Below are 16,178 nucleotides of genomic sequence, written 5' to 3'. Positions count from 1 at the left end.
AATAAGTAACTTTTTGAACATGTTTATCTATCTATCTATCATCTATTCATCTACCCAAAATATAGACATACACATGCTGATTTCTTTCTCTTGTACTTTTCAGTATATTCTTTCCCAAAGTGTAGGCAGTTATAGAAGACTTGGGGGGCACAGAGTCGTGTAAATACATATGCTTCAGAAGGGCTTGTCATCTCACTTCATTAGCCTTTTTGGTTTCCTTTTTAGTGCCTGCACAGTGCAAAATGACACCATTTCAAAGTTAACCATTTCTCCAACTCCTCCAGTAAAGAATGGAACTAATGGTGTCTTCACAAGTTTTGAGAACACTACTATATGGTTCTTGGGAACAATCAACTGCATCATTGTGGCTCTTGTCTTCTCTAAAGGAAAACCATTTAGGCAGCCCACATACAAAAACTGTGAGTAGAATTGTGCCGAATCAGAGGAGAGAGGTCATTCTTTGGAGAGGAGAACAGACATGCCTCTGGCTCGCTCAAGGTGCAGTTGCAGAGTTGGTGCTCATCTAGGGTCTTCTGACTTCCACTCCAGGGCTCTGTAAACACATGCAGCTTCATCTCCTGGTCCTTTGCTACCTCCGTCAAAGCTGCATTAAATGCTAGAATTTCTTAATCCACCTCTTCCCCTCTCTAGAAATGTCTCTAGGCATGTTTTCATGGGATTACTCTAAATTGGGAACCTTGTGCATGTGTGTTCAGTCGTGTCTGACTCTGTAAAATCCCATGAACTGTAGCCCATCAGGCTCCCCTGTGCATGGGATATGCTCGGTAAGAATACTGGAGTGGGCTGCCATTTCCTTCTCCATGGGATCTTCCTGACCCAGGGATTGAAACTGCGTCTCTTGCATCTCCTGCATTGGCAGGCAGATTCTTTACCATCAGTTGGGAAGACACATTTAATTCTCTGCTTATCAGAATTCATCTCAGAGGAGGTGAGAGGAAGGATTACAGCCCTCAATTGGACATGTCTACTGACATGTACAGTACATAGTCAGGTGGTCTGTGTGATTGGCAGTTCTGGGAGCAGGTTCAGCCTGCGGGATCTTTACTATAGACCATTGAGGCTGATGACCAAAGTACCTCTCATCTCCTTACAGTCTGGGCTGGGGGTGAGGGAGCATGTTAGAAGATGTGAGTGATCTGGTAAGAGACATATATTTATATAGCATCACTCCCCCTCTAAGTGGGAAAATTTAGAAGCAGAATTTGGAGAATCAATATCCTCATATAAATCTGTTCAGAGAAAGTTATTTTGCTCTTCTTGGGGTGAGGAAGCCGTGGAATGCTGACCTCCACATGACTGCAATTTAAACATTTCCTGTTGCTGCTGTCCTATTTACAGCCCTCCCTTTTTCCAGAAAAGGATTTGTATTTGCAAATGATTTGCATTAAAGAGACTCGGATATTTGGGTATCCCCAAGGCATTTATTGAAAATGTATTTTGTCAATATTACCCTGTATGTTAATATTTCCCATTTTTATTAATTAAAACATATAGCAAGCATGCTAAAATTTCCACTTAACTCAAGGGCATGCAAAAAATTGTAGAAGTGAGACTCATTTCATAGAAATGAGTACTTTTCATCTATTATGCGTATTTGGATGTAGAAATCAAGTAAATCTAATCAGTGTTAATCAGCATATGTCTGTCAATGGATGTGAGACTCTCAGATTTCTCTAAATGATAACTTGTATTCTTATTTCCTCAGATATATTTGTCCTTGTGCTGGTCGTACAGCTGAGTGTGTGTCTATTCATTCTATTTGCTGATATTCCAGAATTATATAGGCGCCTGGATGTAAGTCTTATCTCTGGGATATGGTGATATTTTATAGTTATCTAAAACCTTGACTTCAAAAACTGGGCTGCAATTGCAATTGACATGGATTCTTGACACATTATTCTTTTGAGATGGGAGGGTTAAAAAGAATGCTGAATTTATTCATTTTTTAAATTTAAACTAGTCAGGAGATGAAATTTTATCTAGTCTTTACTTCAAGTATTTAAAAAACATTGAACACTTTACCTTTAAAAGATCCCTGTAAGATTGGAAATTCTATTTATACATTTCCTTTTTCAAATGTGAGAGAATTTTTCCTAAATAGTTTTGTTTTGAAGCTGTTTAAACAGTTTTGCCTATAACAATTTTGGGGTTAGTTCTCAAATCTGTATTTACATCTTTTTAAAACATCTTTAAAACATGTTTTTCTGTATGTACATACTTAATGTATTCAAAACTTTTCAAAGATCCATATCTTATCTCAAGAACTCTACATTTTGTAATTTTGAGACAACTTTGAAACTCTATAAGAGACAGAAATTTTACATAGTCAAGCAAGGGAAAATGTATATTTTGATTTATTCTAATTTTTTCTTCTTTTGAATTAGAAGTTAACTATTAATAAATATCTTTTAGACCAATAAATAGAATACAGAAGAGATGATAAAAAGGAACTGAGCTTTTAGTTCTTTGCAAAATTGCCAGTCTGTTTCTCCATCTCAAAGATAAGTTTCATGAGGGCCAAGATCCCATCTTATTCATTCTTGTATTTCCAGTGCCCCTGGCATAGTGAATGGTACATAATGGCAATGACAGATGACTGATCATTGTAGATCAGGTTCCTAAATGTAGACAAGCCTTTGAAGTACATAGTGCATTCAAAACCAGCAACACCTTCACAAGCCCACAGTGACATCTGACATATATGCTAATATCTACATTCAGTTTTTCATTTTTATAGTTGTATTACTATAGTTAACAGTACAATGGTATTCAGGCACTAGATTAGGTACTCATGGAGATAAATAGTCTTTGCCCACCGGCCTTCTAAGTGAGTTAAAATTCCTTAATCCTGCAGAAGTTATAGGTTGGGACATGTTGAATTTAGTTATACTCTTTAATAATAAAGGGGCTTCCCTGGTGGCTCAGCAGTAAAGAATTTGTCTGCCAATGTAGGAGACGCAGGTTTGATCCCTGGGTCAGGAAGATCCCCTGGAGAAGGAAATGGCAACCCATTCCAGTATTCTTGCCTGGGAAATCCCATGGACAGAGGAGCCTGGTAGGCTACAGTCCATGGGATCTCAAAGAGTCAGAAACAATTTAGTGGACTAAACAACAACAAAATAGTGAAAACTCTTTTGCATGACTTCAAAAGATTGTGCAAAGAATTATTCTTCACATTAAAAATAATTTTTTTATTATTTCATAAAATTATGGGTACATTTTAGAAAATAAAACTATGCAGGTAAGGAAAATTATAACATTATTGAGTGGATCCTTCCATCTTTGAAAAATCATATATTATAAATGTGTATTTGACTGAGTTATGAAGTTTATTTTAAGTGGAATCCTGCTGCTTTGCAACCTAGTTATTGCTCATTTTTTAAAAAATTCATAATTTTTTTAAAATAGAGAAAACATTCTCATAGTTTAAAATTCAAAAGTTAGAGAAATTGTGTAGTGAAAATCTCCCTTGTCATCCTTGTTCCCGGGTTACCATTCCCTCTCTCTGGAGACAACTTACAATACCAGTTTACTTTGCATACTTTTGGATGTGTATTATACATGTGTATATATACATTTCTTATAGGTATATTCTACCATATTTTTACACAAATAATAGCTAACTATTACATTTGTCCAAATCGTCTGATATGGAGATGCCCAGGTGAGATGAGATGTATAAGAAAGTTGGAGAAATTACCCATAGAGGAAAGAGATTAGGCAGACAGTGAAGGTGGGGAGGGTGCCACACTATGATATGGGTCTGATCCCTCTGAAGGACAGAGAGATGGAAGGTGAGCTGAATGGGTCAAGTTTCAGACTGCAGCACAATTCCAGGAAAGTCAAGCCAAAGGTGCCCATCAGAGGTGTCTCACAAGAATGAGTGTAGGTAGAAGCCCTGGTGTCCTCACTTATTAACTCTGAGCAGACCATGCATGCAGAGTGTGGTCACAGGGTGAACATGGTGTAGATTCTAAGCCTGGTGGAAGTTGGAGTGTTTGCCTTTTATCCTCCAAGCAGCAGGAGATCCAGGTGAAGCATTTTCATGGCTTCCACAACCACATACACAATCCTGCACTTTGCTCTTTCCTGTAAAAGTATATTTTGGTGATTGCTGCATATTAGCACATAATGTTTGCTTATTCTTTTTTATGCTAATGTAGTATTTCAATGTCTATTTACATACACCATAATATATATGAGTCCCCTATTAACAAACATTAAATTGCTTCTAATTTTTCACTATTACCAGCAAAGCTGAAATAAAATAACTTACACATATATTATTTCAGCCATGTATATCTGTAAGAGAAATTCCTAGAAATGGATTTGAACTGCGAATTTTAATATCACTGCCCTTCATAGAGTTGTGCAGCTTTTATCCTCACCAAATTATAAGGCAATGTATGAGGCAGTGCCAGGTCCATAAGAGTATACTTGGCTTCGATTCACTCATTCATTCATTTGTTCATCCATTCAACATGAATATGTAAATATTCTGTGCCTGGGGAGAGATTAGGGAAGATAGAGAGAAAGAGGGGCAAAAGATAAGATGATAGGTTTCATCCCTGATTTCTGTATTGGTGAGAAGCCTTGTCATGACACAGCCTGGGAAGCTGTACGCACAGTCCTGAGGGGGAAACCCTGACTGAGGGCTCAAACCAGGACTCAGCTGAAGCGAGATATGACACTACAGAGAAGAGGTTTGACAGGTGTACCCTCAGAATCTCCTGGGAGTAGAGCCACATTCCTGTAATCCTCGTAAAAACAAATCAAAGCAAGTAAACAAAAAACACTTTGGGGACTTCCCTGGTGGTCCAGTGGCTAAGACTGTACTCCCAGTACAGAGAGCCTGGGTTCAATCTCTGGACAAGGAACTAGATTCCACATACTACAACTAAGACTCAATGCAGCCAAATAAATATAAATTTTAATAAAACCCAAAAAACCACTTTTACTATTTTTTTTTTGCAAAATAACGAAATTTATTTTAGAAAATTTAGAAATTACAGAGAGGTAAAAAGAAGAAAGAAGGAAAATAAAAGAAAGAAACAATCAGTCCCCAAGTCATTGGAATCATTGAGTGTAATCCTTCCATATTTTCTGTGCATTGATGCATAGACATACTTATGTATATAAAATGTATATGTATGTATATAAATATAATACAATGTACATGTCTATGCATGGGTTTATTGCATATGTAATTTGCAACCTATGAAAAAGTACACTATGAACAGCATGAACTTTTTGCAGCATGATTTATCTCCAAACTGATTGTACTTTATCTCCCACCAGCTGCTCTGCACTCCTGTCCTGTGGAGGGTCTACATTGTCATTATGCTCAGCTCCAATTTCATTGTGTCCCTTGTCGTGGAGGTAAGTGCCCTCGAGTTACTGATACCTGGTTGGGTTGGTGGGGGCCATTCTCTGGGAGTCCGAAAAGGAACAGTGTTAGCCAAAAAAGTTCAGCAATGCAAGGGGCTCGCTTGCTTGGCAACGTGAGCAATGATGGTTTCCTGTGATGAATTCTAAACGGGGCATTAGTTTTCCTGTCTGTAAAGGGGACCTGGGGAGGATGGAATAAGGTCTTATCCATATATAAAATTCACATATAGAGAGCCAACTAAGTTTATTTTTTGAAATTGAGATATGAATCACATATATTAGATTCACTTATTTAAAGTGTACAGTTCAGTGGTTTTTTGGTATGTTCACTGAGTTGTGTAACCACCACCACTTTCTAATTCCAGAACATTCTCATTATCCCAAAAGAAATCCCATACCCATTAGTGGTTGCTTCTTATTTCCCCTTCTTCCTCCTTCACCCCCTGGTAACAATGTGTCTACTTTCTGTCTCTATGAATTTGCCTATCCTCGTCATTTCGTAGAAAGGAGATCATATGATGTGTGGCCTTTTGTGTCCAGCTTCTTTCCCTGAACAACTTGGATCATTTTCACTTTACAGATGGGAAATGAGATTCACAGTAAGCTTTTCCCGACTTTTACTCTTTATGCTCCATTTCCTCAGTAAAATGAGCTGGTGCTCCCCTCCCCTCTTGCCACGTGCTTTACTCACTCCTTCTTCAGTACCATCAGACAAAATCTCCAATTCTTAAGGCTTACTCTCAGGGAGAATTAAGGCATCCAGTTTGCACCCCAGAAAAGGCATCCAGTTTGAAGGAGGATGAGTTATAAGACTCCATCTGTCCCCATCCTGCTCTCGCAAACCCAGGATGGTTCCAGTGAGGGGGATTCATGGTGAGCTGGGGGCCCCAGGGCCTGACGTCCCTGCAGTGTCTCGTAAGCACAGAGCCTTCTTTACTGAGCAGAGTGAAGGCCGCACAGCAGCTGGTGGCAGAACAGGACATAGAATTAGGGTAGGGAGCCTCTCTCTATATGCTAAACCAGGGCCTCCCAAACTTGAGTGGGCATCAGAATTCCCTGGAGGGCTCGTTAGAACACAGATTGTCCAGCCCTGCCACCAGCATTTCTGATTTGGTAGGTCTGCAGTAAACACAAATTTTAGTTTTTCTAGTAGACTGCCAGGTCATTCTGATGCAGCTGACTCAGGAACCGCAGTAAGGAGCCCTATGCTAAACCATACGGTCCCCAAAGCCACCAGATTAATCAAAGAGCATCACCAGGAGAGTCCTCTTAAGGAGTTGCAAAAAGATAGTCCTTGCCCTTTAAGCGATAATCTTATGTATAGATCTTATTCCTGTCCATGATCACTTTATTTCCTCTGTTTCAAGTATCTTTCCCCATTTCTGCATACTGAAATACCATCCCATCCTCTGTGGCACAGCTGTGATATTATCCCGTCTATGAATTTTTCCTGATGCATGGATCAGTTGGACGAGTAGCAAAGCTCAGCTCACAGTGGTTTAAACAATAAAGATATTTACTGACTCACTTAGCAAGAAGATTGGAAACCAGTGGCTTCAGATCTAGTTTAGGGTCTCTATGGCATCATTGGGAATCTGCGTTCTTCCACCTTTCTGTCTCACCATCCTTAGAAGTTGACCTTTCATATTTGTGCTTGTTGCTTATGGTGCTCAGCTTAGCTCCCATGTAGCTGTGTCAGTTGGGTTTGAGGTCTGTTTTCAGTGCAGGTAAAAAAAAAAAAAAAAAATGGAAGAAGAGGTACCAGCAAGCTTTTTTTCTCACAAGTATGAACCTTTTATCAGGGAACAAAAATTTTTCCTGCGGCTTACCAGTGAGCTTCCTCTCATGCCTCATTGCTTAGAACTATGTCTCATTGTCAGCTTTAGTAGAAAAGGATTCTGGTAAAGTGGATCTATGCCAAAAACTTAGACAAATTGTCCTGGACTAGTTATAATTTTTTTAAGGTGGCAAGGAGGAGCCAGGAGGAAAGTATTGCAGGGTAATCAAGCAACAAAGCCGTAATTCCCCTACAGAAAACCATTCTTCTTCAGTATATTTGCTGTTAAGAATATACTTGCAGGGTAGACTACTTGACTTTGAATCCTGGCTCCACCCTTTCTTGCTGGCTGATTTTGGTCAAGTTGCTACACTTACTCTGAGTCTCTGTTTCCTCATCTGCAAAATGATGATAATAATAGTAACTCATCTCATAGAGTTGGGCTTCCCAGGTGGCTCAGTGGTAAAGAATCCACCTACCAATACAGGAGACATGGGTTCTATCTCTGGCTTGGGAAGATTTCCTGGAGAAGGAAATGGCAATCCACTCCAGTATTCTTGCCTGGCAAATTGCATGGACAGAGGAGTCTGGCAAAGGGCTTCCCTCATGGCTCAGTCAGTAAAGAGTCTGCCTGCAATGCAGGAGACCTGGGTTTGATTGATGGGTTGGGAAGATCTTCTGGAGAAGTTTGGAGAATCCCATAGACAGAGGAGGTTGGAAGGCTACAGGCCATGGAGTCACGAGAGTCGGACATGACTTAGAGACTAAACCACCACCAGGTAAGCCTGGCAGGATGAGGTCAATAGGGTCACAAGGAGTTGGACACTACTGAGCATAAAGGTTTATTCAATTCTTAAATTTAAGAAGTGAGCCTGTCCACCTCCACACCCACTCCTCCACCCCCACCCCCACATTTGGAGAGGGTAATTTGATATGCACGAAACAAGTCTGGATGAAACCTTATTATACTTGCTAATCTCACGATCTAACCTCCTTCTTATAGGCAGAGGAGCTAATTTGGACAGCTTTAACAGCCTTCCTTGTATTACTTATGTATTTGTGTGGATATGTAAGTGTATATATATATATATATATATATATATATATATATATATATATATATATATATACGTGTGTATATATAGATATATATGAATTATTTGAATTGTTTATCAAAAGAGTTCATGTGATAAAATTTTTGTTGTTTCTTGTTTGTTTTTTAGAGAAATTGTAGATTATCAAGGCTTTGCTTTTGTTTCTCCTTGTGTATCTAATTTACAATGTAGAATGACAGGACAAATATCTCAGTGCTTTCTTTGGTTTCCCCTTTCAGAGCAGCAAAGTAATATAGGTTATCACATTTCTAGAATTGTAACAAAGTTCCAGATATGGTGGAGAGCACTAAAGTCTTTCTGTGTGTGTGTGTCTGTGTTGATTTGTTTTGTCTGAAGCCTGCTAAGATTTCCTGGATGTAAGTTAGATTTTAAAACCTTTAATTAAATACCCATGATCCTACCTTATCCTGGCTTTAAAGAGACCTACTGTTCTCTAGTTAATTAAGGAGGACAAAAAAACTTTGCTGTGGGAATGTAGAAGAACAGGTCTGGCGAGGTGTTTCCTAAGGTTTCCAAGATGCTGATGAGATGGCTATGCGAGTGTTTAACTGATCAGCAGATGATCAGTTTTTAGAGGAATATTCAGACTAACTCCTCTCTTTGGTTTCCATAAGCAGTGGACTCAGATGTCAAAGATGGGTGGATTTTAGGAAACCACTATCTCTAGCAAAATTCCTTGTAGAATCCTACAGAATTAACTCTTTCTGTTTAGCAAAAATACCACTGACAGACACCAAAACTAGTTCTAATTCTAAGGAACCTCTTAGGCCCTCATATTTTCCTCTTTGTTTCTTTCATGATAACTTCTAAAATGGTCTATCTCTGTGACCACATGTGATAAAACAATGAAATTAACATGATAACCTCTTAGGCACTATGTGTTATAAGTTATAACTTGGGCTCTATTCAAGGTTCAGTTTAACTCATGACATAAAATACTTTTGAAGAGACATATCTTTTGCTATCTTAGGAAAAGGATTGCAATGAAACATTTGTAGGTGAAGTTTAGAGGTTTATATGAAAAAGGCTGCAATGCCAAACCCTTTGTTAAATGAATAGTTCAGAAGAATGGTAAAGGGAGGCAGCTATGCCATGCCATGCCCTGCATTGTAACAGGAGTCATACAATCCCAATGACAAATCTAAGAGGACAGAATTATTATTTCTAATCACTGAGGCTCAGATGGGGTAATTAATTTGCACACAGGAGTTAGGTGTCAGAGCTGGGACTTAGATCCAAATCTGTCCAATTCCAAAACTGTGGCCCACATTCCCAATTTTACCTGTGTTCATGGTTACACAATGATATGCTGGGATGCACTTGGTTTCTGTACGGTCAATACTATTTGGTATTTTAAGTGTCATTTGTATTAAATCAGCAGCAGCATATTAAATCATGTATAGATGTGATATGGAGTAAACTGCAGCATTTAGATGCTTTTACTGTTTCCCTAATAGCTCAGTTGGTAAAGAATCCACCTGCAATGCAGGAGACCCCGGTTCAATTACTGGGTCAGGAAGATCCGCTGGGGAAGGGATAGGCTACCCACTTCAGTATTCTTGGGCTTCACCTGTGGCTCAGCTGGTAAAGAATCTGCCTGCAATGCGGGAGACCTGAGTTGGATCCCTGGGTTGGGAAGATCCCCTGCAGAAGGGAAAGGCTACCCACTCTAATATTTTGGCCTGGAGAATTCCATGGACTGTAAAGACCATGGGATTGCAAAGAGTCCGATACAACTCATTGACTTTCACTTCACATTTAAGATACACATGAAATTCAAAAGAAATTTCATCCTTGAGGCAGACTACCTCAAGCTATGTTTCTGTTTCAGAAACTCTCTTCCAGAAGTGTTTCTTAAATGTAAAAGTTTTAGAGGCCTTGACCTCTCGTGTGAAAACACCTTGGGAGGCAGAGACTCAAGATCTTTGTCAAGCTAGATTGAAGCAGTCAGTGTGGTAGTGCCTCATGAGGACTATATCCTGGAAACAACCTCTGATTGTAAACAATAACTCTTTTATTTTGCAGGAGGCCATTATTGAAAATAGAGCCCTGTGGATGACAATCAAAAGATGTTTTGGCTATCAATCAAAAAGCCAGTATCGGATATGGCAGAGAGCGTTGGCAAATGACCCCAGTTGGCCCCCAATAAACCAGACCTCCTACTCTGATATGCCAGGATGTGGCAGGGGAGTGTCTTACAGCAACCCAGTGTTTGAGAGCAACGAGGATCAACTATGAAGACAATGTGATATCCGAGTTTATATAACATAGAAACAATGACAAAAGGGACCAATTTCAGTTATTTTATTTTATTTTTTAAGCAACAAGACTCTTATAATATCAGCTGGAGGTTCTGGAATCAAAAACCTATCCAATTATGGTGGCAAATTAAAGTCTTTTTGATAAGATACTTTCTACAGAGCTGAACACTGCCCTAAAGAGAGCACTTTTCTCCTGACTTCTGAAAGTATTAGAGGTGTTCAATGACTCAAGAATAGCCCAGGGATGTTAATGGGCCAAGAGATTGCCTAGCTGAAAGAGAAGGAGAATATGTAATCTTTCTTCTTAGATAGTATATTTTTTAATGAGTTGAGGGAAAGTAGCATAAACTATAAACATGTTAAAGATCATTTTTGAATTCTTATTTCATTGATGGAAAAAAAAAAAAAAAAAGCTTGAGAACCGTCACACTGCTCTTTACTGTCTGGTTTTCTTTCCTTTGTGGTACTTTTCAGATCTGAGATGTTTTCTTCTATTTCTGGCCTCTCCTGTGTATTAGTAAGGATAGCTAAGTCAATGCAGTAATAACAAGCAACTCCAGTATTTCAGTGTCTTTACAGTCAAGAACGTCTTTCTTGATCCAGGTGACTCTTTAGAATAGCCCCTCTCAGGATGGTGACTGAGGAGGAACCATCCAATCTGATGGTTCCACTGACTCAACGCAAGGACTCCATGTATACTGAGATAGGGAAGGAAGATGGAGGCTCTTCACTGTGCCAAGGTGGCACACATCTCTCCCATCATCCACAATTCATTAACCGGGAATTAGGCAAAGGAGCTTGGAAGTATAGTCTCCTTGGGGCTGGCTTCATGGGTGTGCAATCTGGTGGTCAAACCAGAGCTCAGAAATGTCCCATTCTTGGTTTAGTACTCACTGTTGCCATCTTGAAATTCTTAATTTTTTAACAAGCATACGCACAAATTGTCTAGTTGGTCTGGCTTATATTCCTGGGAAAGAAAGGGATGTATCCTACATCACAGAGCACTAGAACTGTCCACTAAACTGAAGCCTGACCCTGTGGTCTTCTTTGTTTTAGGAACCCCTCATCTTGCGTGCCCAATTCCAGAAATTTTTGCCCTTCTGTCCTATTATTTTTGAGAAAAGTTAATCTTGTGCTACAACATTATATTATCATTAACATAAGTCCTCGTACAACCTATGCATTTCTTAAGTTTGAGGCTTTAGTTTTTAGAAAGCAAAAATTTCCCTTAATTTATCACTCCTACAGTTTGGTTATATTGAATTCACTTGGCATAGAAAACACCCAGGTGTCTGTTAGCTCAGCAGACAACACTGAATTCTAGGAAAACATCCACAAATAGTATTTTTAAGGCAAAGGCAACATTTTCATGAAAAAAGCTAATTCTAAGTAAATATTTGGGGCAGAGAGTGAGTCCCTGACTGACTTGGCTACTTACCAAGAGTATCTGCAAGCATTCCCTTCCTCGGCTGAACTCCCGAGCATTGTCAGTGCCCTGTGACTGCAGATAATTCTGGAACATGGTGTTTCTCAGCCACAAAGGTACCTTTTTGCTTCTGGTTTTAAAACAGGGTGTGAAGAATCATTAAAACAAGCTGCAGGATCATTGTTTTCCTCAGTATAGAAAGGAATGTTTCCTTTTAAAAAGTCAGTCTTGGCAATGATACGACAGTTCTAAATGTCTTTTCTAAAACTAATAGTTGTTCTCATTTTTCAAAAGTTGTGGGCAAGCTGGAGACAGCCTACAGGCTAGTGATGAGCAAGCATGGGTGCACCATTCTTGAAGAGCCCCCTCTCACCAATTATGTCACCTCCACTAGCCATCTGAGTTACATAGTTCTCCCAGAACTCAGACAAGGAAAGGCTTACCATCCCCACTTTACAGATGAGAAAGCTGAGATTCAGGGGAAGGAGAGCACACCCAGACCTCGGACACACATCTTCTGAGCAAACCTTCTGTAACCTCCAAATGCCTCCTAATTGCTAAGCTCCAGCAGGCAGGGTGCAGGGTGTGATCTCATGGTCAAACAAAGAGTGAATTTCTTCTTTGTCAGGTGCAGAGAGGCAAGCCTTTGTAATACCAGCGCCTCCAGTTCAAAAGAATGTCAGGCAGCCTGCCAGCCTTGGACTAGAGGTGTATTAAAACAAAACCCCAAACCACAGGTGTGTGTTTGTTTTTCTGCACCCCAGTTGCTTTTGTCTTGCTCAGAAGTGATTCCATCCTCAGCAATTCACACGCAGCTGGCAGGGAACAGGGGTGGAAAACTCTGGTTCCTCACCCACCAAACAGCCCTAAAACCTTGGCCAAAAGGGACTTATTCTAAGCATGGTTCTTGAGACGAACTAGATCTTAGAGGCAGTGAGTAAAAGAGCAGGAAAAGTTTAACCTGGAAAAATGGAGATTCGAGAGATGCCAGAATGGCATTCAAATACTTGAAGGGGTTACCCTGAGAGAGAAAGTTCTGACTTGGATCTGGTGGCTCCACCAATGGGTGAAGACCACAGTGGGAATGGCTTCAGGCTGACACGGAGACTGCTGCCTTATTAGTCAGCGTGGACAGAGGTGGGAGCTGGTGACCTCACAGGGTGTGCACCCCCTGACACTGTGATTGCAAAGGGTATTCGAAGACCAATTAGCGAAGGAAGTATCAGATGAAGCTCAGTTACCTGCTGGATTCCTTTCAGACTTGATAGCTTGGATCTCAGCCTCCAACTGAGCTTTCATGACTTCTGCTCACACAAAACAGCAGCTGGACCCGTGGGGGGCTGGGCTGGGGAGGTCCTGTGGTGAGGACATACAGGCTGACTGCTCTGTAGCTTGGAAGGTGGCTTCTGATAGGGACAGGAATCTAGAAAAAAGATGCACAGTGAGGGGTCCTGACTGACAAATTGACAACTAGGGGATACCTCTGATGTATTTTCTCAGAAAGAAATGTTTGAAATATTTGAGAAAAAGAACATGAGAAAGTGCCCCAAACCCAAGGCCCGCACTACTTGTACCCAATGTGCTTTTCTGACCAGGACACAGAGGAGAAAAGGACATGGTCACCTGGTCTAAATCATTTGGGCAAGTCCCTGGTATCTTCTTTTACCATCTGAGCCACCAGGGAAGTCCCTAAAAGTAGCAGTGGTGTTTAAATTTTCTACTGGAGTGAGTAGCCATTCCTTTCTCCAGGGAATCTTCCTGACCCAGGGATCAAATCTGGGTCTCCCGCATTGCAGGCAGATTCTTTGACCACCACTTCCCTGGTAGTGGTCAGTAAAGAATCTGCCTGCAATGCGGGAGACCCAGGTTTGATCCCTGGGTCATGAAGATCCCCTGGAGAAGGGAATGGCTACCCATTCCAGTACTCTTGCCTGGGGAATTCCATGGACAGAGGAGCCTGGTGGGCTACAGTCCATGGGGTCGCAAAGAGTCAGACACAACTGAGTGAGTAACAGTTTCACGTCTATCTTCTCTCCAAGGTATACAGCTCTTACCCATGGAGAAGAACCCTGACTCTAGGGTCACCTTACTAAATACACAAGGGAGGAAATAGAGAATGGAAATACGGCTGTGCCATCTGTGTCCTTCTGTGTTCACAGAAGTGCGCATTGCACACTTGCAAATGTGATGACTGGACAAAGTGACTATTCAGAGCCTTGTACGTAGTTTATGCTATCATCAATTATCCTGTACAAAAGCGATGAGTAGCATCTATCATTCTGTTGTTCTAAAATCGATCTCTCTTTCTCTACAGTGAAGTCTTTCATTCTGGATAACAAAATGAGGTAGTCTCCTTCAGTTATGTGGCCACAAAGCCACTTCTTTACAAAGTCCCAGGCATTTCTAACACTGCAGATGTGATTATTCCCTGCTTTGTTACAGGGCATTATAGTCTCCAAAATACTTTCATTCTCGGTCTGTTATTTAAGCTTCATAATAATCCTAGGAGGAAGGCAGGGTGAGGACTACCCTCATCCTTCTTTTCATCAGATACTGAATCCTCCAAAGCCTCAGCAACCTGTCTGAGGGCACCCGACTCCTGAGTGGAGCCTGGAGCTGGATTCGGACATGGGACCCCTGCCGTGAAGTCCCTGCTCTGTCACTATCCGTGTTGTTCTCCCTGGGATGTTCACAGCATCAACAGACAAGAAGGCAAGCAAGGCAACTATCCAATGGATTGTCATCATGAATATGATTTCCTCCAGAAAGAGTTTTTAGTTTTCCTAGAAGTTCTCTTGAAGCTAACCATCAATCACAGAAAAGGTCAGCTCCCACAGCTGAGAGAGTAAAATAAAACCAGAGCTCTGAGAGCCGATGTCATGAGAGCAGATAGAGCTCTGGTTTCTGCCTTCTGTCTCCAGGAGCAGAAGCCTGTATCCCTGCTTGAACTTTGCTCAGCCTCTGCTTCGTACAGTTTCTTTAAAAGGGTCATATGAATTCTCTCTCAGCTTTGTACTATGCTAACTTTTTTATGTGAAAGAAAAAAAAAAAAAAAACCCTTGAAAATTGCTGCCACACACACATTGTCTGTCCTTTCATTTCTTTAGACTTGTTAATATGACCTTTTAAAGTTTATCAGCAAAATGACTTTTTTCAGAATTGAACAAACCTACAAATAAAAGCAACAATGACCAAACGTACCTCTCCTGGAGGTGTTGACCGAGCCACCCTGGCCCTCCCAAGCCTGTTGATCTTGTTCCTTCATCAGGAAGACCGCACTTGCCATCCTCTCTCGCTTGAATATTCCCCTCACTTCCACCAACGCCCCATCCTCATGGCTGTCTCCTTCTCCTCCAGATTTCAGCTCACTGGTCACTTCTTCCAAAAAGTCTAGCGTGATCTGAGCACTTTATCCAAGGGTTTCCCCGCCCTGCTAGCTCAGCTTGTTTTCTACATAATTACTTGAGCAAACTTTCAGGAGACCGAGGTAAAAAAAAGAAAATCCCAATTGTGCAAAATCATGCACTTAGGAAATGTGTGACCTGGGTCTAAAATCCAAGTCTAGGCTTCCAAGTGAAGATCCTTTATGGTCTTCACTTCTAGCCAGATTCGGCTAATCAAATCAGCTAACTCACTGGGGGAAAACATACAACGTGTTGTAGAGCAACTTCCATGTTTGAATGAAGCATGTTCAAGGGATTGTCCAGGCTCTCCCAGCTCCATTTCTTTGCTCTTGCATCCCCATTTGCTCTTCTCAGTGTTTCAACCCCATGAAAAATCTGCCTAAGTACTGGCCTGTGATAAATGCTGCACACACATCGACTGTGGAGACTGTTGAGTTTGAAGGTGTGGGTGAGAGTAACAATATTGCCAGAAGTGTTGAGGCCGTCCAAGTGAGGTTGGAAAAGAATTTCCAGACATAGAGCATTTCTTGAGGGAGTGAGTTTAGTAAGAACAAAGAGCAGAGATAATGTGGGCACTGCAAACGCGCAGGCTGACCTCCTGACAGGCCAGGGAGTGACAACAGTTTTCATGAGTTAATGGCCAGTTTTTAATAGCCTCAAGACCAAAAAAAAAAAAAAAAAAAAAATCCTGCTGGAAAGTCAGCGTTAGGTGATTAGTTACCATGCTATAGCTGACTACCAGACCAGGCACCTTTGCCTAATTTGGAGTCAGAAAGCTTGTTAGTG

At 40.8% G+C, this 16,178-nt stretch overlaps 1 protein-coding gene across 1 annotated transcript in view; it reads left to right on the top strand.

Annotated features, from left to right (window-relative positions):
* Positions 1-10,914, top strand: part of ATP13A4 (ATPase 13A4) — a 122,062-nt gene extending 111,148 nt beyond the window's left edge. Inside the window, exons 28-31 of the mRNA XM_061168025.1 lie at positions 226-419; positions 1,727-1,815; positions 5,320-5,400; positions 10,327-10,914. Coding sequence (XP_061024008.1) covers positions 226-419; positions 1,727-1,815; positions 5,320-5,400; positions 10,327-10,539 — 577 coding nt within the window. The 3' untranslated portion in view covers positions 10,540-10,914. The remainder of the gene's footprint in view (positions 1-225; positions 420-1,726; positions 1,816-5,319; positions 5,401-10,326) is intronic.
* Positions 10,915-16,178: the final 5,264 nt, after the last annotated feature.

This window comes from Dama dama, chromosome 19 (genome assembly GCF_033118175.1).
Source record: "Dama dama isolate Ldn47 chromosome 19, ASM3311817v1, whole genome shotgun sequence".
In the NCBI taxonomy this organism is placed as follows: Eukaryota; Metazoa; Chordata; class Mammalia; order Artiodactyla; family Cervidae; genus Dama; species Dama dama.
The sequence above is the reverse complement of the archived record's forward strand: the minus strand, read 5'-3'. Positions and strand labels throughout refer to the sequence as shown.